This window comes from Elephas maximus, chromosome 10 (assembly GCF_024166365.1).
Source record: "Elephas maximus indicus isolate mEleMax1 chromosome 10, mEleMax1 primary haplotype, whole genome shotgun sequence".
Lineage (NCBI taxonomy): Eukaryota > Metazoa > Chordata > Mammalia > Proboscidea > Elephantidae > Elephas > Elephas maximus.
The window spans coordinates 91,067,159-91,093,268 of record NC_064828.1 but is presented as its reverse complement, the minus strand read 5'-3'; the positions used below and the strand labels follow the sequence as shown (position 1 = coordinate 91,093,268).

The 26,110-nt window shown below is 45.4% G+C and overlaps 1 protein-coding gene across 1 annotated transcript in view; it reads right to left on the bottom strand.

Moving 5' to 3' along the window:
• NRXN3 (neurexin 3) overlaps positions 1-26,110 on the bottom strand; it is a 1,867,393-nt gene that overhangs the window by 1,769,198 nt on the left and 72,085 nt on the right. Inside the window, 1 exon segment of the mRNA XM_049899475.1 lies at positions 23,924-25,318. Coding sequence (XP_049755432.1) covers positions 23,924-24,632 — 709 coding nt within the window. The 5' untranslated portion in view covers positions 24,633-25,318.

Sequence of the window (26,110 nt, the reverse complement as noted above, 5' to 3'; positions counted from 1 at the left end):
GGTTTCAACCACCCGAGGGTGGGGTCCGAAAGGCTAGAGCCTTCAACCATCAGGACAATAAAAAGAGAAGAGCCTCCCAACGTGAACTAAAAAGGGCAGTGATGGGTGGCTTAGACCCACCATACAGGCTGAGCTCTAATCTATGTGCTGTACTTTCCTTTGGAATTAATTAAACAAATCCCTTGATAAATCTGAAGCTGTTATTAGACAACACTAATATCCCCCTTAGAGTAATCCCGACAAATACATTGAGAGAGGGAGGAGTCCCAAGTGGCTGGAACACAGACACTTTCATGTCCACATGCATCCACACGAGAACACTTGCACAGTCCCCCCGCCACCCCCAACACACACCCCCAGATGTCAGTTCCCAGTAGCACCATTGGCTTCTGCCCTGATTGCTTTAGGCAAGGGGGTGGACTGAAGGATGGGAGAGCAGGGCCTGGGTTTCCTCCCCTCCCCAACTCTGCCACTGACCTAATTTTCCACAAGAGAGGATTTTTCCTTTTTGGTCCTGCTTGTTTGCAAACCATGCTACCCCACTGCACGTATAGCTTAAGGCGAGCCTAGCCGGGAAGCAGAAAGACTTCCAACCAAGGCCACCACTGCGTTTTTAAGGAAGTGGTGTGGGCCGTTAGGCTCAGAAGAGGGGCTGAGAGGTAGAGGGTAGGAGGAGGAAGACATGCCATCAAGATCTTGCCTATTTTACATTCTTACTCCCACTGTTGTTGTTGTTAGCTGTTGTCAAGTCAGCAGAAGTAGATCGCCAGGCCTTTCTTCCTAATCTGTCTTAGTCTGGAAGCTTTCCTGAAACCTGTTCAGCATCACACCAAAACCAAAAACCCAAACCCTTTGCCATCGAGTCGATTCCGACTCATAGCAACCCTACAAGACAGAGTAGAACTGCCCTCATAGAATTTCTGAGGAGCCCTGTGGATTCCAACTGCTGACCTTTTGGTTAGCAGCCGTAAGTCTTAACCACTACACCACCAGTATTTCCACTCAGCATCATAGCAACATGTAAGCCCCCATGAAAGATGGGTGGTGGCTGCATTTAAGTTGCATTGACTAGGAATCGAATCCGGATCCCTTGCACGAAAGGCTAGAATTCTACCACTGAACTATCTACCACTGCCCCCATCTTACCGCACTATCTTCCTCTGCCCTTAAATGAACTAGAGGAACTGTACATTCTACAATGATCCAACAGAGCTCAGCCATTAACCTTATGTATGACCTTAGGTAAGTTGTTTAACCCTTTGGGGTCACTGTTCTCTGAAAATAATGCATTTTGACCCTTCAAGTACGTTTTAGATCCACTGAAAAACTCCCAGAAAAGGAAGTGGCTTTAGTTGCAGGAAGAAGATGTGGTTCTTCGAACTGTACAAATTGACCTGGAAAAAATTAGACTTGTCAGAAAAAGAGCAACACAAAATAGAACTGACAGCAGCTAAAAATGCACATGGTAAACTTTGTTATTGATGAAAAAATTGAAGGGAAAATCAAGCGTTCTTGACAAAATTTAGGGCTGCAAATAGGACGTGAGAAAATTGGATGTGGTAGAAATAATGACCACAGAAGAACATTCACAATGGTAGAAGTCACACAGGTGAAATCTGATGGGTGCACACAAACATCCAAAAAAAATTGATCGATGAATCAAATCTTCGTTGTAGAATACACGGGGGCAAAACTGATCTTGTTAAAAATAATTCAGTAAAATGAAAATGAATTGGAAAACTAAGAAGTGGTTTAACTCTGATGAAGAGAAAACGGATTAAGGAATTATATGAGCCCCACATTCCTTGCACCTAGAATGTATTTCCTTGATAAAAACGTTTCAGTGTTGATATAATTCTGATTATGCCAACGTGGAGTTAAAGCGTCTCAGGGTCAAACTTGATAAATGTTCGATAAAAATCAGGGTGATAAATGATACGATCTTAGAGGTCCCCTTTAGTTGTACATTTTTCTGATAAAAGATCAGAATAAAAAGTGAACGAAATTATACAAATATTTTATTCCGGCTATCATCTGCAAAAATGGTTCTCAGACTAACAGATTTTATGAACCTGTAATACATTCAAAGCAATTTAAAATAATTTCGGAAGCTAATACTGGGTAACTACATTTGTATTTTGCCAAGAAAGAACAAAAACAAAAATACCTGACACTTTATATTATCGTATTTTCCTAAAAAGAAAAGGTATTTAACATACGAAAAGTAAATGGGCATAATTTTAAGAATTCAGGGAAAAAAAAAAAGAAAATGAATGTGACTTTGCAAAAAGCTTACTACATTATGTTTACTTGTTTTCCTGAAGAATGGTGAGGCTCTTTGTGTGTCTGTTTTACTACTAGGTTGAGGTCAGGTTGGGAAAACTCTCCATGCTGTTTCCTCTCACCCGAAAAATGGGGATAAAAGGTAAAGCAATTCACTATGCCTGACACATGATATCAAAAAAACCAAACCTGTTGCCGTTGAGTCAATTCCGACTCACAGTGACCCTGGAGAACAGAGTAGAGCTGCCCCATAGGGTTTCCAAGAAGCAGCTGGTAGATTTAAATTGCTGACCTTTTGGTTAGCAGTCGTAACTCAACCACTATGCCACCAGGGTTTCCATGATAAGTGCTGAATAAATGTTAACTTAAACCTGGGAAATATAGGCCATTTCTATACAGGCTGCATCCCCAGCTCAGATTCTACCCAAGAATTTCCAAGCTGAAAATTCTTTAGATGTTCCCGAATATAACTGCCACTGATAACAACAGCTTGAAGGGTGTGGATTGATCAGGGCAACCCCCTATTCCTCTTCACTTACCAAGAACACACACGGTGGCAAGTGGGGAGGAGTCGGGGGCAGGACTAAGAATGCAGGCAATAGGAAGAAAGGGCAGCTATTTGGAAAAGATCTCGGGGCTGTGGGTGGGAGTCACGCTCTGTGGCTATTTGAGGAAAGCGTTTCTTCAGGCTGGTGGCAAATACACTCACTGAGTCTTACTTTGTCCCAGCAATCCTTCATCTTCACCTCCTCCACAAGAAAGCTTCCCCCTTACAGAGCGATTCTACCCCCAAATCCTCACTTCCAGGATTCTGAAATCAGAGGGAGATGTCCATAAGTATGCCTACTCACCAGACAAGAGCAGCTGCCCTCACCCTATTACACTGATGGCTTCTCTCTGTCCTCCTCCCTAGATAGTCCTTCATTAATCCATCCATCATCCATCCATCCATCATCCATCCATCCATCATCCATCCATCCATCCATCCATCCATCCATCCATCCATCCATCCATCCATCCATCCATCCATCCATCCATCCACCCATCCATCTTTCCCATCCACCGTATTCCAAGGAAATACATAGTAGTAAAAGACACAGCTCCTGCCTGTAAGTATATTGGACTAATCAGGCTTATCCTCAAGCCAAGCAAGTGAAAATGAACACATGCAGCCCTCCTCCATTGCTTTCTCCCTGGTTCCCTCTCATCTTCAGATGTCGCCTCTTTGGAGTGGCCTCCCTGACCACCTTTTTTCTCATTAGATCTCCCTCACCCTATTCGTCTTTCTTACAGCACCCTGTTCTTTTCACCTATTGCATTCATTACAATGATAATTACCAATGTACTGGTTTATGTTTTCCATATATATGGTTTTCACTAATTGGTAAGCACCATGAAGACAGACACCATAGTGGTTTTCATCACCACTAATTGTGTTTGGCAATCAATACTCTTTTGAATCAATCAATTCTCCTTAGCCATGTCTCTTTTATTCAACTTGATGTAGTGGAACGGATGCTAGACTGGGAGTTAGAACAACAGATTCTAGTTTCAGGTTCCTAGTCACTTGCTAGCTGGGTGCCCTTCTTTAAGTCACCTTGCCTCTCTACGTCACAGTTTCATGGAAGGGGGAGACTGGATTATGATGCTCAAGAGGGGTAGGCGGTAGTAAAATTACTGGGGTATGTAATTTGAATGTTTAATTTACGATTTAATACAAGCAAAATAATTCCACTAAAGCTTGACAAAAAGGCCTCCTGGATACTGAAACTATGTTAATGACAGACCACCAAACAAATTATTTGAAATTCATGGGTTAAAACAGATTAAGAAATAACAGGATTCCAAACCAAGCAGTCTATGGTTCCAGAGCCATTTCAATTATGACCCATAGAATGGAATAATATATTAAGGAAAAAAAGTGGAGGATCCAGGCCAGCTGGTAACTTTCCCTTGGCAGAACATGTACCTAGATCAGGATCAAAGCAGAGCAACACCAGTTATGCATAGGAGAGGGAGGTCAGAAGCCAGGTCAGTAAAGAGCCAAAGGGCAGCATCCCTGTATGCTAGAGAAACCAGTGTTGCGCCAGCAGAAAACTGGACTGGTCATTAAGCATCACAGGAGCCATCATTGGATGTCAGATTGAAGAGGCAGCAAAGAGAGGTGGGGAAGAGCTCAAACTCCTCCCTGGGCTCCTTTCTTAGGCAGATCATTTGCTTTTTGTCTTCAACCTCAGTTTCCTTATCTGCAAACAACTGGAAAGCACTAGAAGCCCCCTGCTGGGACAATAAATGATGTCATGTCTGGAAGCACTTAGCCCAGTCCCTAGCACACAGTAGGTGCTTCATGTGAATTGGCTCGTCATCATCATTATTGAGTCAATCAAAATAAGCAGGTGATGAATAAATAATGAGATTTCCATGAAATTTAAATGGCATTGTTACAGTCTACTCAGTAGCATGAACAGAGCTGGACGCTAAGTTAAATTTAGATTAAATCCATCGGCTTCACTCATTATCCTCAGCCAGCAGACTTGGGCAGGTCAGAGAACTGAGAGTCCAGAAAAATCCTTGGACCTCTTGTGACTTCTTCCAGTGTATTACACCCCTAAACTTTGCCACAGCTTTGCTCTGCCCAGCATGAAGAGGGACCCCTGAATCCACAGAGACCGCCGTTACTCTGTGCTTCTCCTTTCAAAGGCTTCGTCACTTTAGAATCAATAATATAAAAAAAAAAAAAACCCAAACCCGTTGCCATTGAGTCAATTACAACTCATAGCGACCCTACAGGATAGAGTAGAACTGACCCATAGGATTTCCAAGGAGCTGCTGGTGAATTCAAACTGCCAACCTTTAGCTCTTAACCACTGGGCCACCAGGGCTCCTCACTTTAGGATGTCTGGGTTAACAGGGCAGCAGGAAAGTGTGCCTGTCTTGTTCACTGCTCTACCCCCAGTGTCTCTCCCGACACACAATGGGCCTGCAATGAGTACAAATTGCTGTTGTAGGAGATAGAAAGACACACCTTGTGAATAAGTCACCAGGGTTCAGTAAGAGATTTCATGTGAGCATGCATGCTCACGTAGGTTCCATTTCTTGGTTCCCATCCCACACCAGCTGGGCTCCTAACACCTCAATTTCTTCTGCTTAGAAAAATGCTGGAAGGCGTTCCCCTGCTCCCAAGGCTCCCCATTCTGACTTACGCTGGATAAGCAACTTCAGATTGCTGAACAGCAGCACACAACACAGCTGGGAGAAAATTCCCGTGTCCTGAAATTCCTGGAAAACTGTGCTACACAGCAGGCATTCAGAGCACAGACACACAGCCCCCTCCCCCACCACCCCCGAGGAGACAGGAGGAAGACAGCGAGCAGGCAATCACAGCAGTGCCTTGATTTCCTTAAGAAAGTCTTTTGCTCCCTTTCCAAGCACCCCAGCCCTGAGCAAAGATAGGAGGAACCACAAGTTAATTAATTACAAGCATTTACATTGCTGGCTGAGCCAGGGGCTTCCAGCATCTCTAAGGTAGGGGATCCTACTCTTTCAGCCCGCAGAGACCTGAGTTAGAGAAATCTCTCCCTCCAACCCCAGGAGAAGGTGCATGGCTTAGAGCCAAATTTCAGTGCTGGTACCCTAGAGAGTTCAGTGACTGAGACCCAAGAAAAACTCAGCTAAGGCATTTCATGTTTAACTCGACAGTCTCAAAACAGCACAAGGCAAGGTACGAACCAGAATACCTCCTTGCTGTGTGATCTTGGGCAAGTTACTTCATTTCTCTGGATTCGTTTCTTCAGATCTTTGAGTCCTTGATTCTCATGGGATCCTGACCCTCTAAAAGCCAGGGACTTCATCATGAGCAAAACATCCATAACTCTCAGGTTTCTCAACTATGTATGAGAATTTCCTATCTGTAGAGGTCTTCTCAAATGAATATAGCTCACTAAACTGAAGGTAGAAGGCAACCAGTGTGACTAGTTTTAACAACTTATATTTTGTGATTTTTTTAGTATTGTTTTATTGCATTCAAATGCATGCTCTAACTTCAGCCAGGTTAAGAAGGCACTCTTTTTTTTTTTTTTAAAGGATTCAATTTTTTAAAATTATACTTTAGATGAGGGTTTACAGAACAAACTAGCTTCTCATTAAACAGCACACGTATTGTTTTATGACATTGGTTAACAACCCCACGACATGTCAACCATGGCTTTCTTATTACCAGCTCTCCTGTCCCCTCCTGCCTTCTCATCCTTGCCCCTAGGCTGTTGTGCTCCTTTAGTCTCATTTTGTCCTATAAAAAAAAAAAAAAAAACCCACTGCCATCGAGTCTAATCTTCAGCTGAAGGGTAAACCTTAGGAGTGACTTCATTACTGAGCTAAAAGGGTGCCCGGGGCCATAGTCTCTGCGTTTCTCCAGTCTCTGTCAGGCCAGTAACTCTTTTTTTGTGAGTTAGAATTTTGTTCTACATTTTTCTACGGCTCTGTCTGGAACCCTCTATTGTGATCCCTGTCAGAGCAGTCAGTGGTGGTAGCTGGGCACCATCTAGTTGTACTGGACTCCGTGTGGTAGGGGCCATAGTAATTGTGGTCCATTAGTCCTTTGGACTAATCTTTCCCTTGTGTCTTTAGTTTTCTTCATTCCCCCTTGCTCCTGAAAGGGTGAGACCAGTGGAGTATATTAAATGGCTGCTCGCAGGCTTTTAAGACCCCAGATGTTATTCATTAAAGTAGTTTCTTTATAGACTACGTTGTATCAATTCAGCTAGATGTTCCCTGAGACCATGGTCCCCATGGCCCTCAGCCCAGTAATTTGGCCCCTCAGGGAGTTTTGATGTGTCTATGGAGCTTCCAGGACCTTGAAAGGCATACTCTTTTTATTTGTTGACAGTGAAGAATTTTAAGGAATCTTCCTTTGGTCCTAGTTTCCTCTACAGCTCTGGTCATCTGCTTTAGTTTCTCATGGATTCCTTTTCCTCCACTAACCTCCTAAAAGGGAAACCCTGGTGGCGTAGTGGTTAAGTGCTATGGCTGCTAACCAAAGGGTCGGCAGTTCGAATCTGCCAGGCGCTCCTTGGAAACTCTGTGGGGCGGTTCTACTCTGTCCTGTAGGGCCGCTATGAGTCGGAATCGACTCGATGGCACTGGATTACCGGGAACCTCCTAAATATTAATGTTCCCTAAGGTTCTGGGTTCAGCCACCTTCTCCTCGCAATTACACTCCTTTCCTGGACAATCTCATCCATGTCCAAGGCTTCCTCCACTTGCCACAACAACCACCACCTGGATATCTGTGCCCAGGTCTATCTTCTCCCAAGGCCAACCATTGCATCCACTTATCTCTGTACATCTCCCTCCAGGGGTCCTAAAGGCTCTTCATGTGTCATATGGCCAAAATGAAGCTTATTATTACCCCTCTCGACATTGCCTCACACCTGCTCCTCCCACGGGCTTCCCTGTTCTAGTTATTGACCTTACCAGACATGCAACAGAACAGCATGTCATTGAAGCTCCTCCCCTTTTGCAATAATAAAGTTGTTGTATGTGTTGTTGCGTCGATTCCAACTCATAACAACCCCATGCAACAAAGCAGAATAATAATAATTGATAATCAATAATAATGGCTAACATTCACTAAACGCTTATTATATGCCAAGCAGGGTTCTAAGCATTCTCCTTACACTATTTCATTTAAAGCTCATAACAATTCTTAATGGCGAGCCCTATCATTATTCCCATTTCACAGATGGTGAAACTGAAACACAGGGAAGTTAAGTCCTTTGCCCAGTTTGCACAGCTAGTATGTGGTAGAGCAAGTGGCTTGAGTACAAAATTACTAACCAGCACTCCCTTTCCAATTGTTAAGTCCCCCTCCTCAACATTTCTGCAGCTGGCCCTTCTTCATCACTACTTTTGGAGTACAGATTCTTTTCTCACCAAAACCACACAACAGCCTCTCCTTGCCCTCCCTGCTTTAAGTCTCCTAGTCACAAATCTATCAGGCGAACTACCCCTGGAGCCATCTTTCTAACATTCAAATCCAACCCTGTTACTCTTTAACTGAAAAACTTCTGATGACTTCAGATTGTGGGGAAAAGAAAAAAAAAGAATATCCAAACTTAACTCCTTATAAGGTCATTAAGACCCAACCTGCCAAACTCCCCTCATCACTCTCCCATTGGTCTCAATCAGGGCTTCGAATCAGTTCTAGATGGTTCAGTCATGGCCCATGGAAACAAGGGCAGCATACACGTTGCACAGCAACCAAATCTCTTGCTTGTGGGCTTTTGGGCCAAGTAGGAAACAGGCAATGGAGCACCACTCAAAGATGGCAGCCAAAAGTGATGCTTTGAATGTGTATCACTCTCTACAGTCCTGCCAATAATCCAATCTCCCATATCAGGCTCCTGAAAGTTTCCTGATGCAGGAGATTGGATTACTGGCAGGACTATGGAGAGTGACACACATTCAAAGCAGCTCAGTCGGTCGCCATCTTCAAGTGGGACTCCATTGCTTGTTTCCTACTTGGGCTGAAAGCCCTCAAGAGATTTAGTTGCTATGCAACACATACACTGCCCTTGCTTCCATTAGCCATGACTGAACCATTTAGAACTTGTTCGAAGCCCTGGTCTCAATCCTTTGATCCAAGCACATTACTGCAAACTACCGCAAATGGCATCCCACTGTTTCATAGCTGCTTCTTTCCATCTTCCCTGAATGCCCTTTCCTCCTGGTCTACCAGCTGAAGCTTCCAAGGTAAGCTCAAACATTTCCCCTGAGAAGTCTTCTCCAAAACCTGACCCCCACCCCAAGTACACGCACACACATACACACTCAGCAGGATGGAACACTGTACAAACATTCTACCTGTATGAGAACAATTCTAACAGGTGTTGCAACTATTTGACAGGTTTCCCAACTAGACTACAAGCTCCTCAAGGACAGGGGCCACACTGGAACATAATAGGCACTAAGTGAATGTCAGGTGAGTATATGAATGAATTTATTCTAATAAACAGATGGCCTATTCCAACAAATAGATGATTACACATAAAGGGCTACTCCGCAAAGTCTTGAGAGTCTTAAAAGACTTTGTTCTCTTACACATTCCCAATTTGCCCCAGCCAATGTTTATGTCATTATTTTTATGCTGAAAGAAGCTTTGGGATGGTATGTGTAATTCTCAAAAGAGTGAGACCTTTGAAGGGGAGAGGTGTGACTAAAGTACATGGCTAGAACCATCCAGCCAGGCAAACCAAGACCTCCACACACAGGGCTGAAGACAGAGCACAGGAGCCCAACACACAAACCCTGGCATCAGGAACACTCTAGTCATCAGCCTCCACTTGGAAATCGCAATCCCTGTGGTGAGGAATTGTTAAAGGAAGCCAGGAGTAACTTCAACCAATTAAAGAGAGATAAATGTAGACTTGAGTGTTGATCAGTGGCTTCCAAACCTTTCTGAAAGAACTCCCCATCAGAAAAAATAATTTTGTTGTGTTCTCTCAATAGAAGTGTATTGATTTATAAATCATTTATATTTATAATTTAATATATAATGCCTTTTATTGTTTTCTCCCTGAAGCCCCAAACAATGGTATTGCATGCACCCAATCTTGGAGGCCACTGATCTAAAGAACTATCCCTGCCACCACCCAGAAAGGCAGAGGGTGTATACAAGCAAACATGAGGGTAGACTTTTCTGCCAAGATCCCCAGAACCAGAGAATCTTTGGATTGAAGGAACGTACACAGGCACGCACACACACACACTCCTGACAGGTATCACATGAGCACAGTGAGAGGGCTTGATGAAGCCCTGTGTTCCATGGTCTAACAGCTCTAGCTCTGAATAATTCCTTCTCAGTAGCTTTGATTCCTTCAATTCTCCCGCCTGGGTATCTACTCCTTCCTCTGCATGGCAACTTCCAATATTCGAGGGCAATTATCCTGTCCCCAGAGAGCCTTGTCTTCTCCAGGGAATCCCCATGAGTTAATGGGGCCTCTCCATCTCCAGTGACAACAACATGCCTGCCTCAAAACAGCCATTCCACAAGCATTTACATGGTCCCAGGATGGCTGCTGCTGATAATATCACAGGAAACCACTGGCTTGTAAACAAACAAAAAAATCTTTCTAGTCTGTCGTTAACTAGATCAAACGAAGTGGTATTTATACGTACTCAAGACACAGATTCAAACAAAACTGTCCCACGGTAAACACTCCACTTTTCCAGTCAAAGAGAGAAGGTATTTCTAGGATGCACCATAGCCTATGTTAAAAAAAAAAAAATGGCTAAAGTCATCTTTGACCTCACTGTTTAATTTATTCACCAGACATTGCGGTTATATTCCCGAAACTGCATCACCACACGTTAGTGAGCACATACACACATACACATGAATAAGACATATATATACACATATATATATACACATACCATCCATGGATGCACCCCTATTCAGTGTGTTTTATTAAGGGTACAAACATTTATTGACACCTACTTTTTCTCAGACACCAGAGACACGACATCTAGCGTGTCAGCTTGTGTATACCTTAATTAACAAAGGAAAACAGAGTCCCCCTCTGGTTTCATGTCTTAAGGCTGCCAGAGAAAGCCCTCCTCACGCACATTCCTGCAACAGGAATCAAGAAACCCAACTGAGCAACCACAACTTGCATTAAGGATGTGAAAGCCAAAGGGAGCCAAGAGACACATTAAAACGTAACCACTGGTTATACATTCTACGCAGGGAGAGGAGGGGAAATAACCTCCATCTGCATTAATACGAGGCTGAAAACTCAACATCAGGGTGAGCCAACAGTAAAGTCTGCACAGCGACTCAAACTCAACCTCCCTCTGCCCATGTGTCCATTGCCACATTACTGTGTGGGATGGCCATGTCTATTTCCTGGCACATACGTGTAGGCCACAGACCCAGGCTGGGCAAGAAGGCTGCAGATGAGAAGTTAGTGGCTGCGTACAAGTCAGTGCTTGGGCTCAGAATGATGTCTGTCTGTGGACTTTGCTCTTAAAAGCAAAAAAATAATAATACTAAAAATAATTTAAGCTACAGAATTACGGGAAGAGTTCCCTTGTCTTCACGGCTGTGTCAGTGACATGATTGTCAATGCTATGGTGGCCAAGACCCAAGACTAGCACTACGCACTTTAGGGTGCAGGTGGGAATTTGTTTGGCAGATTTCCAGAGGCTATGCCAATGGCGGAAAAACATCTTCCAGCCCTGCCTAATCCCTCTCTCTGGGAGACTTCTACCCAACAGTGCCAAAAACACAGGATACCCAGGGCAACCTGGCAGAGTGAGAAGCATTTTCAAATAGAACATACGCTTCCAAGAACAGTTTCCAGATGCAGCTAGTCCATCTCATGCCCTTATTTTTTTTTTTTTTAACATCCTGCCAGGCTTTTTAGCAAAATCTTGATCCCTGTTGGGGTGTCTGACCCTGGTTATCAGGAACAGGCTTGTCAAGCAAGTACCACCCAATTCCATTTCCCTTTGTTCCACAGCATTCTAGAACTTCTCTCTCATCTCATTGCTGAGCAATCTGGGATTTCCAGGGGGCTCCTTGGAAATTCAGAGATGCTAAAAACCTAGCTAGGAACAGAGAAAGATGGGACAACTTGGGGGATGAAATAAGGCACAAACAATAGAGCCAGAGATGTGGCTGACCATGAATCATTCAGAGGGCAAGCTCTCCAGAAGCAAAACGACTGGAGCATGAATCACCTGCTTACATCAGAGTCTCTGCCCACGTAAAGCCCTCCCACATTGTTTAAGATGCATCACAAGCAGTTAACACCAAACAACTCAGTGGTGTGTTATTGCTAGTGCCATATTAGAGGATTCCTTATGAATTTTTACCTTGACATGAGAGTTAGTTCCTGCAAAGCATCATCCAGAAATTGTGTGACCCATCCAATTCCTCCTCCCGCCCGCCCCCAACCCACATGGCGCATTGAAAAGGTCAGATTGCTTTAAATAGAATTAGGACCAATGAGGAAGTGATTGGGAAGCCAACTTTGGCCTGATGTAAGGAAGAACTCCCTAACACTCAGCGTGGATCAGAGATCAGTTAGTCTGTCTTGAAAATCCTGAGTCCCCTCTTGTTGCAGCTGACTAGGGTACTTCTATGTGTGTGTGTTGTGGGGGGAGGGGATGTCTTATATAGTGCAGAAGAGGATGGAGAATGAGTAGTAAGACTCAATGACCTTGAAAGTCCCCTCCAAACTTATTACTCATGATTCTTTGCAATGTAGCTTGGTTTCCAGTGCATTACACAGCACAAAGCCATAACATCATAGAGTCATGGGATCTGTGCACCATCCCTCACAAGCAATTTCCTCTGAGGGACCAGAGTCCCCCAAAATATCAGTGTGTCTCCCTAAAACTAAACAGGAGCTCACAGCACATCGACTCAAACTGAATGCTAGCCTTACCTTTCCCGACCTAGAGTGAGCCAATAAACTGTAGAATGTTAGTCTTGAAGAGCCCTGGTGGTACAATGTTTAAGTGCTCAGCTGCTAACTGAAAGGTCAACAGTTTGAACCCACTAGCCACTCTGCAAGAGAAAGATATGGCGGTCTGCTTCTGTAAACATTATGGCCTTGGAAATCCTACGGGGCGGTTCTGCTCTGTCACACCGGGTTGCTCTGAGTTGAAACTGACTCCACGACATACAACATACAACAATGTTAGTCTTATAGGAATTCCATAGGTCAGAGGGTCAACACCCTCCATGCCCACTCTTCCCCATCTCCTTAGGCTTCCAGTCTAACCAAGCAAGAGAGAGAGCCCATTCTGGAAAGAAAAGAAGCCAAAGAGAAGGAGGAAGAAGAAAAAAAAAAAAACCTGAGTGTCTGGTGACCTTCCAGCTCCACCAGCCATCTCCCACTGTTTAGGCCACAAACAAGTGATTTCATTTTTGTTTTCCAGCTCTTTCCTCCTCACAAGCATGGCACTCTTTTTTATTTTAAAACACTTTATTAAGTAAATAAGCTGTGTACACTCTCACTGTACTTTTTCGATTTTCCAGGGACTGCAGACAACACATTTCCAATCATATCTGGAGAAGAGGTTATTGGATAGCGCTGGAAAATGCACCGCCAACTGGAACGGAGACCCCAGGCCCAACCGTGCCCGCAACACAGGGCTGCTGAGACTCTGTCCTTCGAGGATGTCACACCGGCAAACTGAACAACTACAGGAGACTCAAGCCTGCAGGTGACAGGCAAAAATATCAGGGGAGGATCAAATAAATTGAATCACATCAAGAAACCTGAAGGAAAACCCCAAGAGTCATTTTCTTAGATACAAAGATATAATACTTAAATAAGAGCCTCTACAAAACTACAACAGTTCTAAATGCCTTTCACAGCTAGAAAACTTGAACAGTTACCTACAGTGTATGTCCCTGCCTATCTTTCACCCTCACCCTCTTGCATATTCTGACATAAACCAGTCGTCATTGAGTTGATTCCAACTCGTGGTGACCCAGTGTGTCTCAGAATAGTACTGTGCTCCATAGTGGTTTTTTTTTTTTTAATGGCTGATTTTTCAGAAGTGGATTGCCAGGCCTTTCTTCCAAGGTACCTCTGGGTGGACTTGAACCTCCAACCTCTCAGTTAGCAACCAAGCACATTAACCATTTGCACCATACTCATGCACACTACAGCACTTATCCCCTAAAGAGCACAAAGCATTCATAATTTCTAGGACTAGACGTAAAGTGAGCTTCAACACAGAGTGGAATAGGACGGTCTGGTTGGATGACTATGAGGTCAATTTATTTTTAAAAGCTGCTAGAACTGCTCCCTGTGTCTAAAAAAAAAAAACTATTTGGGAAATACATTATTTAGGAACACTTTGGACAGCAGTCAGGGTTTGAGAGTGGATATAGACGATGACACATTTAAAGGGGGCCACATATTGCTTTTAAGTAGGTCACCCAAAGACATCAATTTCTGGAGAACAACAGCAGTAATGACAACCCACTGGCACTGTCAGTTCCCAAACAGATCACAGAGACAGGCCTGCAGAGCCACACTCTGTCCTTCGCCTCTGCCAGCCACAGCCTGTCGCCTGTAACACGGTCCCCCAGTGAGCCACTGCAAGCCAAACAGCCCAACCTCAGCTGCAAAAACCTCAGCAGGATCACTGGGGTTCTCCCTCTGTTTAAATACCACCTCGTTCTTCTAAAGGTACTGCAAATGTTTCCAAATGCTTCCTCTGATTACCCACTGGTTAGCTTACTGTTAGCTGCCGTCCAGTAGCCCCTGACTCATGGTGACCTCATGTGTCACAGAACTGTTCCATAAAGTTTTCTTGAATGTAATTTTTTTTATTAAAAAGAGAAATTTTTTTAGAGTCTAACATTTCAAATTTATTCTGAAATTTATTTTTGTTCTTTTGGATTGGCTTTTTTCTCCTAATGACATACTGAAAATCGTTCCTTCTATATACCAATTTTACAGAAACCGAAGTTTTAATATATCACTATTAAAATACAATAGCTATAGAGAACATGTATGACTATTGCCTAGCTTTATGTAAACTTAAAAAAAAACCCTTTGCCATCTAGTTGATTCCAACTTACAGCGACCCTATAGGACAGAGCAGAACTGCTCCATAGGGTTTCCAAGAAGTGGCTAGTGGATTCAAACTGCTGACATTTTGGTTAGCAGCTGAAAGCTTAACTGTTGAGCCACCAGGGCTCCTATGTAAACTTAGGCATTTTATTTCTATTGAATGTTTGAGAAACAAGAGTAACTTTTCTTTAAAAGTTAAAAATCCCTTGAGCACATTTTTGTATTAACTTTTTTTGGGGGGGGGGGCTGTAACCTTTACAGAAGCAGATCTCCAGGCCTTTCTTCTGCAAAGGCACTGGGTGAGTTCAAACCACCAACCTTTAGTTAGCAGCCAAGTGAAAACCACTTGTGCCACTCAGGCTCATGGATATCCTAAATATCTCCTTTTCCCACCACGCCTTTGCCAATAACAGCCCTATATACCCATCATCCTCCTACACTCCCTATCCACGACCATCCCTTCCCTGCTGGTTGTGAAGGGAAGCAAAAATGTCTGTGATGAAGGGTCACTGGTGGGAGGGGAATTACAACACATACACCCAGGGCAAAGTTGCTGTCACTGACAGCAACAAGTCTTCATAACAGAGGCGGATTCCCAGCAGTGGGGCCAGAAGCTTTTAGACATCAGGGTCCTTAAAAAAAAAACAAAGCAAATCACAAATACAAAATTAGGTCTGGTGCCTTGTGGAAGGGGCCCATGCAAGCGAGGATATATGAAGATTTAGTTCCATAGTGTGTCCGCCTCTGTGATAATACCACACACACACACAAAGGAAAAGAGAAGAACAAACACAGAGAAAGGGAGTTTGGATATGTCACCTGTGCAGAAAAGCTGAGAAGAGAAGGCAGGAGGAAAGCAACAGGGAGTCTGACAGAGTAGTCCAGAAAGTCCATTTTTACTGCAGCCCTGGGCGGGATGCTAGGCATCTCCTGGTTCCTGGGAAACCAAAGGTGAGTTTGAAGAGGCCATCCTGTCCAGCCGTGCTCAGTGTGGGATGGCTGTGCTCCAGCTGCCTCAGGCCATGGTCTGCTCCCCAGTCCTTTCACTTCACTCAAAACCAGGGTTCTGAGGTTGGGAACTGAGTGCCTCATATTGATTTACATTCATTCTAACACTCACTCCCTCACTCTCATTTTCTCTCTCACCTCCTCTCTTCCTCATCTTCTCTCTCACTCTCACATACACCCCTTCTCTCTTATCCTCTCTTTCTCTCTCATCCTCCCTCCCTCTCTCTCTGTGTGTGATGGCAATGATGGCACTCTAGTCAGGACTGAAAGGAGCAAGGCTCCTGGGATGGGCCAAGCTGAGATAACCTCTTGCACTAGGAGTTTGAAATTTTCCTTATCATCCAGGAAGGCAATGCTCCATTTCATGATAGTGACACAGGCCATTTGTGTTAATGAAGAGAGCCTAAGACCAGAGGTATAATGCCACGTTGGGGATCTGGGCTCTCAGATTCCAGAGACTCCTGCTCAAACAGACAGCAACCAAGTGTGCCCTCACGCCCTCTACCTACACAAGTTCAACGATACCTCGGGGCCTGGGTCTCCTCACATAAGAGCTGGGCATGGTAAGGCTTGCCCTTTCTGCCTTGGGGAGATGCTATGGGGGCCAGATCACCATGTTTTCAGGCAGAGAGCTTCCAATATGGTCCAACGTATACAACCATTGCCAGCAACCCCATGCTCTTGGGTAGAGGCAAAATGGCAATGAAAGCAGATTCCACATCCCCCTATTATTCCCCTCCTTATATCTCTGCCACCTTTCAAACCGGAATAAAGGACAATGGTGGAGGTCTGGTAGTCCAAAGGGGAGCTTCAAATCTTCTGTGAAACAAAAATAGTGCCCACTTCATCCTTACACACTTCGCTCTGGAAAACCACTAGCCCAGAGTCAGTACTTGCTCTTTCCCAGGAACTATGCTGATAACTTTATAGGCTGTATCTCACTTAAGGCTTTCAACAACCCCATGTGATTTCCTGTTATCTCTACTGACTGAGAGGCAGGATAGCATGGTGGTTAAGAGTCTGGCTCTAGAGCCAGGCTATCTAGATACATATTCCAACTTTGCCTCTTATTAGCTCTGTGCTCTTGGACCAGTTATTTAACCTCTCTGTCCTTCAGTTCCCTTTTCTACAAAATGAGAATAGTGATAGTGTGTCATAGAGCAGTTGTGATGATCACAAAAGCTAACACATGCAAAGCAGTTAAAATGGCCCAGGCATACAGTAAATGCTCTAAGATTGTTAGCTGCTATGGTGATTATGATGATGATTGGTGAGGACACTGAATCTTCAAAAACCTTCTCTGAAAACATACAACTTGTAAGTGAGCTAGCTCCAAGTTCAAGTCCAGACCTTTTTCACTCCAGCAGCCACGCTCTTAATCACTACACTACATCTTGTTCAAGTTCCAAATTTCTCTGCTCCTCAGTTTCCCCATCTGTAAAATGGGACTGGTTAATGATGTCAAGTTCATAGGACTGCTGTGAGGAGCTGTGAGGATTAGAGGAGAACAATGCATATAAAACACCTGGGATGTGGAGCACTTCATGGTATTTGTAACAGGAACAATAATAACCACCCAAGGAAGGGCACCCGAGCCTCGGAGCCCTGCCCCAAAGCCTCTCTCCAGTTCCACCGTCGAGGCTTCACTGATGTGGACCCGTACTTCATGGTCGGCAACTGCAGGGGCCTAGGAGTCAGGGGAGGTCATGTTAGTACCATCCCTCAAGTGAACCCCACCTCTCTGTGCCATGAATGTGGGAGAGAGCCCAGCTGACTGGCAACTGCCCAGAAACTGGATACAATCTTTCCGGTGGAGCCTGCGAAGAGAGAGAGAGGCCTTAAAAATAATTAGCCCCCAGAGCTGGGTCTGTGGTATCTCGTTACCAAATGCAAATGTAAGCTCATGTGCTCCTGGCAAAGCGCCTGCATGACCGACCCTCAACCCTGGTGAATTTGGACCCACCTCCCAGCCCCTCTGCAAGGAGGCAAAGCTCAGCAGCTGGTGAGCAGGCTCTCTTGCAAGGGGAGAGGGCTGATCTCACCCCACTGCATCGAAGCAGGACGAGGAAGCCGCGTATTATTTCTTTAAAGGAGGCTAAAATGCTATGGGGATGGGGGCGGGGGGTAAAAAAATTGCTTTTCCCTAGACAGTTAAAAGGGGGATAATTGGAGCAAGTGGCAGGCGGCTGCTCTGCCATTTAGCATACAACATACCCAGGAAATCTCACTTGGTAATCAGGAGGAGAGGAGGAAAGAGGAGCAATCAGACCCCTATTCAGGCTCCATTTAGCAACACAGCCCCTGCTAGCTCACTGGGCTGGTCCCATCCAAAGCCTGAATGCTTGGTGGGGAACCAAGTTGTAGAAGCAGCAGTCCCTCCTTTGTGCACATTTTAAGGCCTTGCTTCTGGGCTACCTTCTCCACCCCAGGGAGGGGGATGCTGAAAGGAGTTGTTCCTTTGCCCTCTGATTATTCACCACCCCGCTTGCCAATCCCCTTCCCAAAGCCTTTCAGGGCTGACAGATTAGTAACAATGCCATGTGACAATTCCAGCAGCGTGTGCATTGGGAGGAAGAGGGGAGGGGACTGTGTGATCACAGGAGTGCCCCACACAGGAGGATCCAGCTGGGGCAATCACGGACCTTTGCTGCAGTATCCACTGTCAGTGGTGGTGGTGGTAGCTGCCATCAAGTCGGCCTCCAATACATGGAGATCCACTGTCTTTGGACTTTGGTGTATGGTCAGCAGAAGAGAAGGCAGGAGGAGAGCACTCCTCTTTTTTTTTTTTTTTTTTTATAATAACTTTTATTAAGCTTCAAGTGAACGTTTACAAATCCAATCAGTCTGTCACATATAAGTTTACATACATCTCACTCCCTACTCCCACTTACTCTCCCCGTCTTGAGTCAGCCCTTTCAGTCTCTCCTTTCTTGACAATTTTGCCGGCTTCCCCTCTCTCTATCCTCCCATCCCCCCTCCAGACAAGAGTTGCCAACACAATCTCAAGTGTACACCTGATATAATTAGCTCACTCTTCATCAGCGTCTCTCTCCCACCCGCTGACCAGTCCCTTTCATGTCTGATGAGTTGTCTTCAGGGATGGTTCCTGTCCTGTGTCAACAGAAGGTCTGGAGAGCATGACCGCCGGGATTCCTCCAGTCTCAGTCAGACCATTAAGTTTGGTCTTCTTATGAGAATTTGGGGAGAGCACTCCTCTTGGTACACCAGTCTATCCTTGTTCTGGTTTTGAGAGACAGGGATGAGTCACACAGTGCTCAACAAAAAGAAAAGTAATTGGAATTCACTTTCAAGAAGGCATCCCAAGGCCACACACAGGTCTTGGCCATCAATCAAACCAACCTGAGTAGGATGTCAGCTTTGGACACCAGGAGGGATGGAGGATAGGACATCAGTGGTTGTACCACACCGTAGTGTCTTTGTAATAAGGCTCTGGTCCCTGTCACCAATACCCTCCACTGCCCACACTTCACAATAGGGTCCCAACACCTGAAAACCTAATAGCTGAAACTGAGATAGAAGCTTCTCGTCCGGGCACCTGCCCAAGTCAGCAGGAAAAGATAACACATACAAATAAACCAACTTTTTCTTTGCCAGCAGAACAGGACTTCATGCCTCTTCACTGAATTAACCTAAAAATGTGGGCACACAAATAACATGACATAGGTAGGCATATGAAACGAGATCCGGGAGTTTAGATCAACTTGTGACACCTTCTCCATCTTTCCCTGGCCCCACCCCAACTGCAACAGGCTGACTTCACATTAAAGAAAATCTTCAGGGAAGATGGTACTGAAACGTATACACACTGGCAGTGAATCAATTCTTCATGACCATAAGGTTGTTGAGAAATCCACTACATGCACATTCATAACTAAGAATGTTTTAAAAATAAACAATCAAGTCTATTTATTTCAATCTCCACGAGGGGTCTGCTCTCTAGAGGGAGTTTGGGATACTTCTTCATTAGCCACTGAGCTTCAAGGCTGCCCATGGCAGGACAGACTGAGCTAAACAAATAGCAAGTGACTACGCAGGGCCCTAGCTCCACATATGCATCATTTTTAAGTCATTTTGAATTATCTGCACTTCTTCTGTCCTCCAAGATCATTACTGAAAAGTCAAGATTTAATGTCAACAGGAACAAGTCTGAAGTTGAGCACCAAAACATTCTATTTAAAAACATTAACACCTAGAAGTAAAAAGCCAATAGCCCTTCACCAACCGAAGACACATATGTCCATTACCTCTTACCGCCAGGCCCAACTCTCCTACAGCAACTATCTCCAGTGTCTATTCGGTCTTGCCTAGAGAAGATACCCAACGGGTTATCGAAATAGCCCAAAGCTCATAAAAGAGATGGGCCTATCTGTGCATCTTCCTGGGGTGCAGCATGGAGATGTTTTGAGGCCATCAAGGCGTGCAGGAGAAGCAGGCAGGCTAAGCAAACAGCAACACTGCAGGCCAGCTAGAAGCCGATGGACTGCAGAGGGCGCCTCCCACAGGCTCCAACACATTCATCGAAAGCGGCAGGAGCCCTCCCTGCTCTCCCTGCTCTTTGAACTGCTGAAGCATCAAGGGCTAAAGGGATCTTTCACACTCGACGCAAGCCCTCTCACGACCAATGGCAGGGCCCACTCTGCACATCGGACAATCAGGTACCTGGGACACAGAACCAATGGCTGGGAATAAGCCCCCCAGCTTCAGCTCTGTGACATAAGCCATCTAAAGGTGGGGAGAGGGAATGGATGTATCCTTACTTCCTGCTTCACCATATCATCTTTAGGAGAATGGGCAGGTGTTGGTTTAGGCTATTTATCTTGTTCTATGCAGATCTGCTTGACACTTCACTTCTCAGCTGCTGTGATTTTTCTTTTCTCCCTTAACTTTTTACAGGTGAGTTTTTCCTGCTTGCTCTCTAAAAATTAACTATGTACGGAGAGAGTGGATATTTTCTAATAGTCCATGTTGCATTTTTGTGATTGATTAGACTTGGAGACAATTACTAGGATCAACAGGCTCCAAGTTATCAACAGTAAATTCTGTTACCTCCCCCCAAAATTCGCTGTCGCCTCAACCTTTGCCCTGCCCGGCTTCACTTCCAAGATAGCCAAGTGTTACCGTGACTACAGAGTTGACTTACTGTGTCTCAGGAGGATAAATAGTTATGCCGTGTGCTTGCATTTATAGAAAGAGGTATCAATCCACAGCCACAAGACAGTTGGAACCTTTTAGAAAGAACTATTATTAAAATATACAGATTGCATTTAGCTATTAAAAATCAATTGCATACAATCTGCTTCAAAGACATTCCACTGGAGACTGGGGAAAAACACACACAAATGAAACAGAGAAAAGACAAATTGTATACATACACAGCACAGAGAGTCTTCCTGCAGAAAGTGATGATCCAAACCTGCCCAGAGGAAATGAATTCTTTTTAAAAACAAAAAATGCAATCAGGGGTAATCAAGTTAACCACACACTTACAAACGCCCTGGTCCCTAGAAAGGAAGAACGCCAGCTTTCAGTGCAAGTTCTGAGAGCAGAACAGATTCTCTGGGCGAAGGAGAAAACAAGTGATCACGTCAGCATCTTCAGGCAGAACTTTCTCCAAAGCCAAGAAGCTTCGGAACAGCAGTCAGCTCCAGTAGGGACCTGTATGTGAGAAGCACTTCAATAACCACATTCCCAAAGTGGCTTTTTGGGTTGGGGTTACCTCTACTATTCTTCTCTGCCTCTTTTTCCAATGGGTCCAGGAGGGAAACACTAGCCAGGAAAGGATGGTATGTACATCTGGTATCTCCCCACCCCACACAGGAAGGGAGCTATGTTGCCCAATCCACAAGACGAAAGAAGTTGAGACCTGGGGAGAGCGCCTTCAATACCCCATAGACTGCCTACAATGAGGACAAGAACAAGGCCCCCCCAAAAAAGTCTCCAGTGTGTCTTGGTCTCCAGCACATGTCACCTGTGAAATAAACTTTGTTTTAATTACAAAAAAAAAAAAATGTTTTTAAATAGCTACTGGTGGCTAACGTACATATCAACCACAACCTGCTTTAGAGGTTGGGCTACTCTAGGACAATTTAAGGAGCACCTGCAGACACCATCATTAATCACTAATGCTGAAGAAGTAGGATCTCACCTAAACGAAGAGATCCTGGGAGTCAGTAATGAGACCCTCCGCTGGGTGGGTTTCTGGCCCCACCCACCTGACCTCCTTCGCCCCCAGTACCACTCGGTTCTCAACCTTGGCTGCCCATTGGAATCATCTGGGGAGCCTTAAAAATATACCAGTACTTGTGTCCCACCCGCAGAGATTCTGATTTGATTGGTCTGGGGTGTGGCCAGGTGATCCTAATGTGCAGACAAGGTTGAGAACCACTTTCTTCCCTGTGCCATCCCACCATCTCCATAAAGAGATGAGCATGAAATGGCAACACACACACAAAAAAAAAATCCCCAGAAGGACCCAAGGCTTAGTTTTTAAAAGAATAGGTGGAAATATAACTTCTTTGCCTCTTGGTCATCCCAGCCTTTCAACATACATACCCGTGTGATCAGTTCTTACCACACAGTCACTTCAACGCTTTTTGGATTTTAAGTATTTGTCAGATTACTGGATCTGGGCCACTTCTCTCAGATTTAATCCCAAGCAATCAGAACTTGGTGAGCAAGCTGAGGACAGCAAATGCCCATGTGCACAAGGCTCCCTTCCCCCACTCTCTGGGAAGTTGTAGTTGAACCTGAGAGTTTCTTCAGGCTGTGCTGAGTATTGCCAGCATACTTGGGGGTTTGGCTGGACATGGTGCCTGTCAGCCTCTGTGCCTTCCAGCACTGTTCTCAGTAGGTGGAGAACCTACTAAAGAAGGACCTCCTATGAAAAATTCCAAAACAAGGAAGCAGGAAGACCCACTCCCGGATGCCTCATCCACCCTCTGGGTACTTCTCAGACAATAGTGGGAAGAGGAGCACACCTGAAAGGCTGGGCTTACACCAAGGTTTCGAACCAGTTCATCTCAATTCAATCGTGGCCAAGGAAGTGACAATGGAATAGACCCAAATCTGTAAAATTTGGGTGAACCGGAACCACAACCAGAATAGGAAAAATTACAGGTCGAAGCCCTGCTAGAACTTAATCTACCTCTTAGAAAACAAGAGCAGCATATGCATTGCGTAGTAACCAAATCTCTTGCCAGTCAGATTTTGTGCAGAGCTGGAAACGGTGGAGCCCCGCTCAAAGACGGTGCCTAACCATGCTGCTTTAAATGTGTGTCACTCTCCTCAGTCCTGGCAATAATCCAATCTTACGCATCAGGCTCCTGAAAGGGCTCACTACACCTCTTCTGAGTCTCCCATTCCAGGTCTTCGACCTGTAATTTTTCCCATTCCAGTTATGGTTCCAGATCAGCCACATATTTAAAAATTCTGATCTGTTCTGGTTTCACTTCATCGGCCATGATTGAACCAGTTTACACCTGTTCAAAGCCCTGGCTTACACTAGGGCCAAGTGTGACCTGGCAATCCATCCACCCTCATTCTTCTTTGCGCAGGCATTCCTTATGCTGGGAGTGAGGGAGAGTTTCCCAGTCACTCCCAGGTATCCAAGTCTCAAGGGGTCAGGAGGGACAGAGATGACTACTTTGCCAATTGCTATATAATTTCTTGCCCTGTGCTGATCCTGCTAAAACCAGTCTTAGCTTCAACTTGTGCAGCAGATAGAGCTGAGCTGGGGCACAAACTCTACAGTCTACTCCACCTAGCTCTTTGAGTACAGGCCAAGATTTAAGTACAGAGCCTATGGTTAAGTAACCAGGGTTGTCTTTCTGCTAAGACCTCATGGATTTTCCATGAAAGCCAGTGAAAGATTTCTACTACCTCTTCAGCGAAAGGGGGCCAACTATCTAACATGCAGCTAAGGAAACTGGTTTTTTTTCTTTTAGGGGTCTCTGACCTCACCCAGCCCACTGGGTTGGCCTCTGGCAAGAGAGGAATAGTGAAGAGGGTCTTACCTTCTGAGCAGAGCTTGCCACTATAGCCAGTGGTCGAACAGTCACAGGTGGGGTGGCCATCCAAGAGAAAGCAGATCCCACCATTTTCACACGGACGCTCACTGCAGGGTCCCTCGGCATCCAACTGGACGCCCTGGCTCCCCAGAAGGCGAGGCTCTGAGTTGCCATACTTGAGATCCAGGATAAATCCCTTGAAGCCAGGCACAGCCTGTACTCCATCAAGGGTCAGAGCAGAAGGTCGTATATCAGCCGGGACTCCACCAATGAACAAGTCACTGACCACATCCATATAGGGACGCTGGGGCTGCAGCTCCCCAGACTGGCCCTCACCATCAAGCACCAGTACAGTGCGCAGGCGGTCGCGGCTCACCATGAGGAAGTGCCAACTGCTGTCGTTCACCTGTTTATTAGACAACACAGCCGTCTCGGCACAGTCCATGCTGAAGCGAAGCTGGACGCGGCCATCAACGAGGGACAGGCAGAGGAAGTCACAGACTCCACCATCATCCAGGTACAAGAGCAGCCCCGTGGAGACATTGGTCTTGAATTGGAAGCTCAGGTCACTACGTGTGCTGGCATCCCAGCGGAGGTAGCGAGCCCACTGGTTGGGGAGACCCATGAACTCAAGGCCCAGGCAGAGCCCCAGCAGGGACCCCAGCAGGATGCTCACCTTCAAGGTGAAGAAAACTGAATGGAAGGTGAAGGTCATGGTGGCTGCTACGACAGAGCCCTGAGAGCAGACAGGCCAGGGAAGAGCCCTCAGGGCGTTGCCCCTTTGGCAATGGAAGGGAGAGAGGAAGGTGAGTCAGAGTGGGGATGCAGAGAGAACACAGAGGAAGGAGGCATACACACAGATACTGAGATGGGGAGGAAGAAGGAAAGTACGTGAGCTAGAAATTCAGCAACAATAGGAAGGGGCAGAGAAAAACACAAGGCAGCAGAAAAGAGGAAAATCAGGTAGGGAAGGTGAGGGACTGGAGTGAGGAGGAAAGTGTCTTCTCCAAGAAAAGATCTCAGCTATCCATGTGGATCTGGAGGCCTTGATTCAAGGAGAAGGTGCACGGTGGTGGGAGGAAGCCTTCACCAATGCGATCCTCCTGATGGGCCCCCACACGCCCCAGCCAGGGAGGCCGGGCAGAGGCCTGGGGCTGGGGGTGCCGTGATGGAGGCAGAGGGTGCAGTGAGGTGAGCCAGGTGAAAGGTAGAAACAGGCCAAGGACCAGTTCTGAAGTTCTACCCCCTAGCAGCGGGGGGCTGTAGGGAGGGCAGCAGCCAGGAGTTGAAAGCTTAGGAGGAGCGGGGCCCAGGGCAGGGCGGAAGCAGGCTCAGGCTTCATGATGGGGGCCAGAGGCAGTCCTGCCCATCACCTGCCTCCCAGGACTCCAGAAAAAAGACCTGAGGGCAGAAGGAGAAAGAAGGAAAGGAGGATTAGGGCCACGTGTCAGGAAAATCTTGCATCCCGTTTCACAAATATTGATGGAGTGCTGAGTGCAAACCAGGCTATTGTAGTGATTCCTACAGTGCTCAGCCCTTCCAATAGGAGGCGGGCCCTGGTCTTCCAGATGCCACTGCCTGACCCCAAGCCTGGCTCCCATTTTCCTATATACAAAGATAGTGTAAACCCATTGCTGTCGAGTCAATTCCGACTCATAGCAACCCTATAGGACAGAGTAGAACTGCCCCATAGGGTTTCCCGGGAGTGTCTGGTAGATTTGAACTGCTGACCTTTTGGTTAGTAGCCAAACTCTTAGCCACTACGCCACCAGGGTTTCTTTCCAAAGATAGTATAAACACCCCCCACAACCTTAACAGCATATTTTTATGATAATACTCATATACCACAGTCAAATAGCCCAAATTTATTAAGATAAATACTAACATTCTATACACTCACACACAAATAATTTTTACTTATTTACTTATTAAAAGACATGAAAATGACATAGATCTTTTTAGATTTTTCTTTTTTAATTTGACAACCTAGTGCTTGGGTATAGAAAGCCTAAGACAGATTTCTACTTTTAAATTTTTAAATGAAAGATTTATGAAAATCAATAAAAATCAATCAAATGGTGAGAGATCAGGGTTGTTTTTGCTCCTTGCTAAATGTTCGGGGAAAAAGGGGTAGCAGGGTATTATTAAAAATATGTGCTTTGAGGCTTAAAAAAAGACTGAGCTTGAATCCTA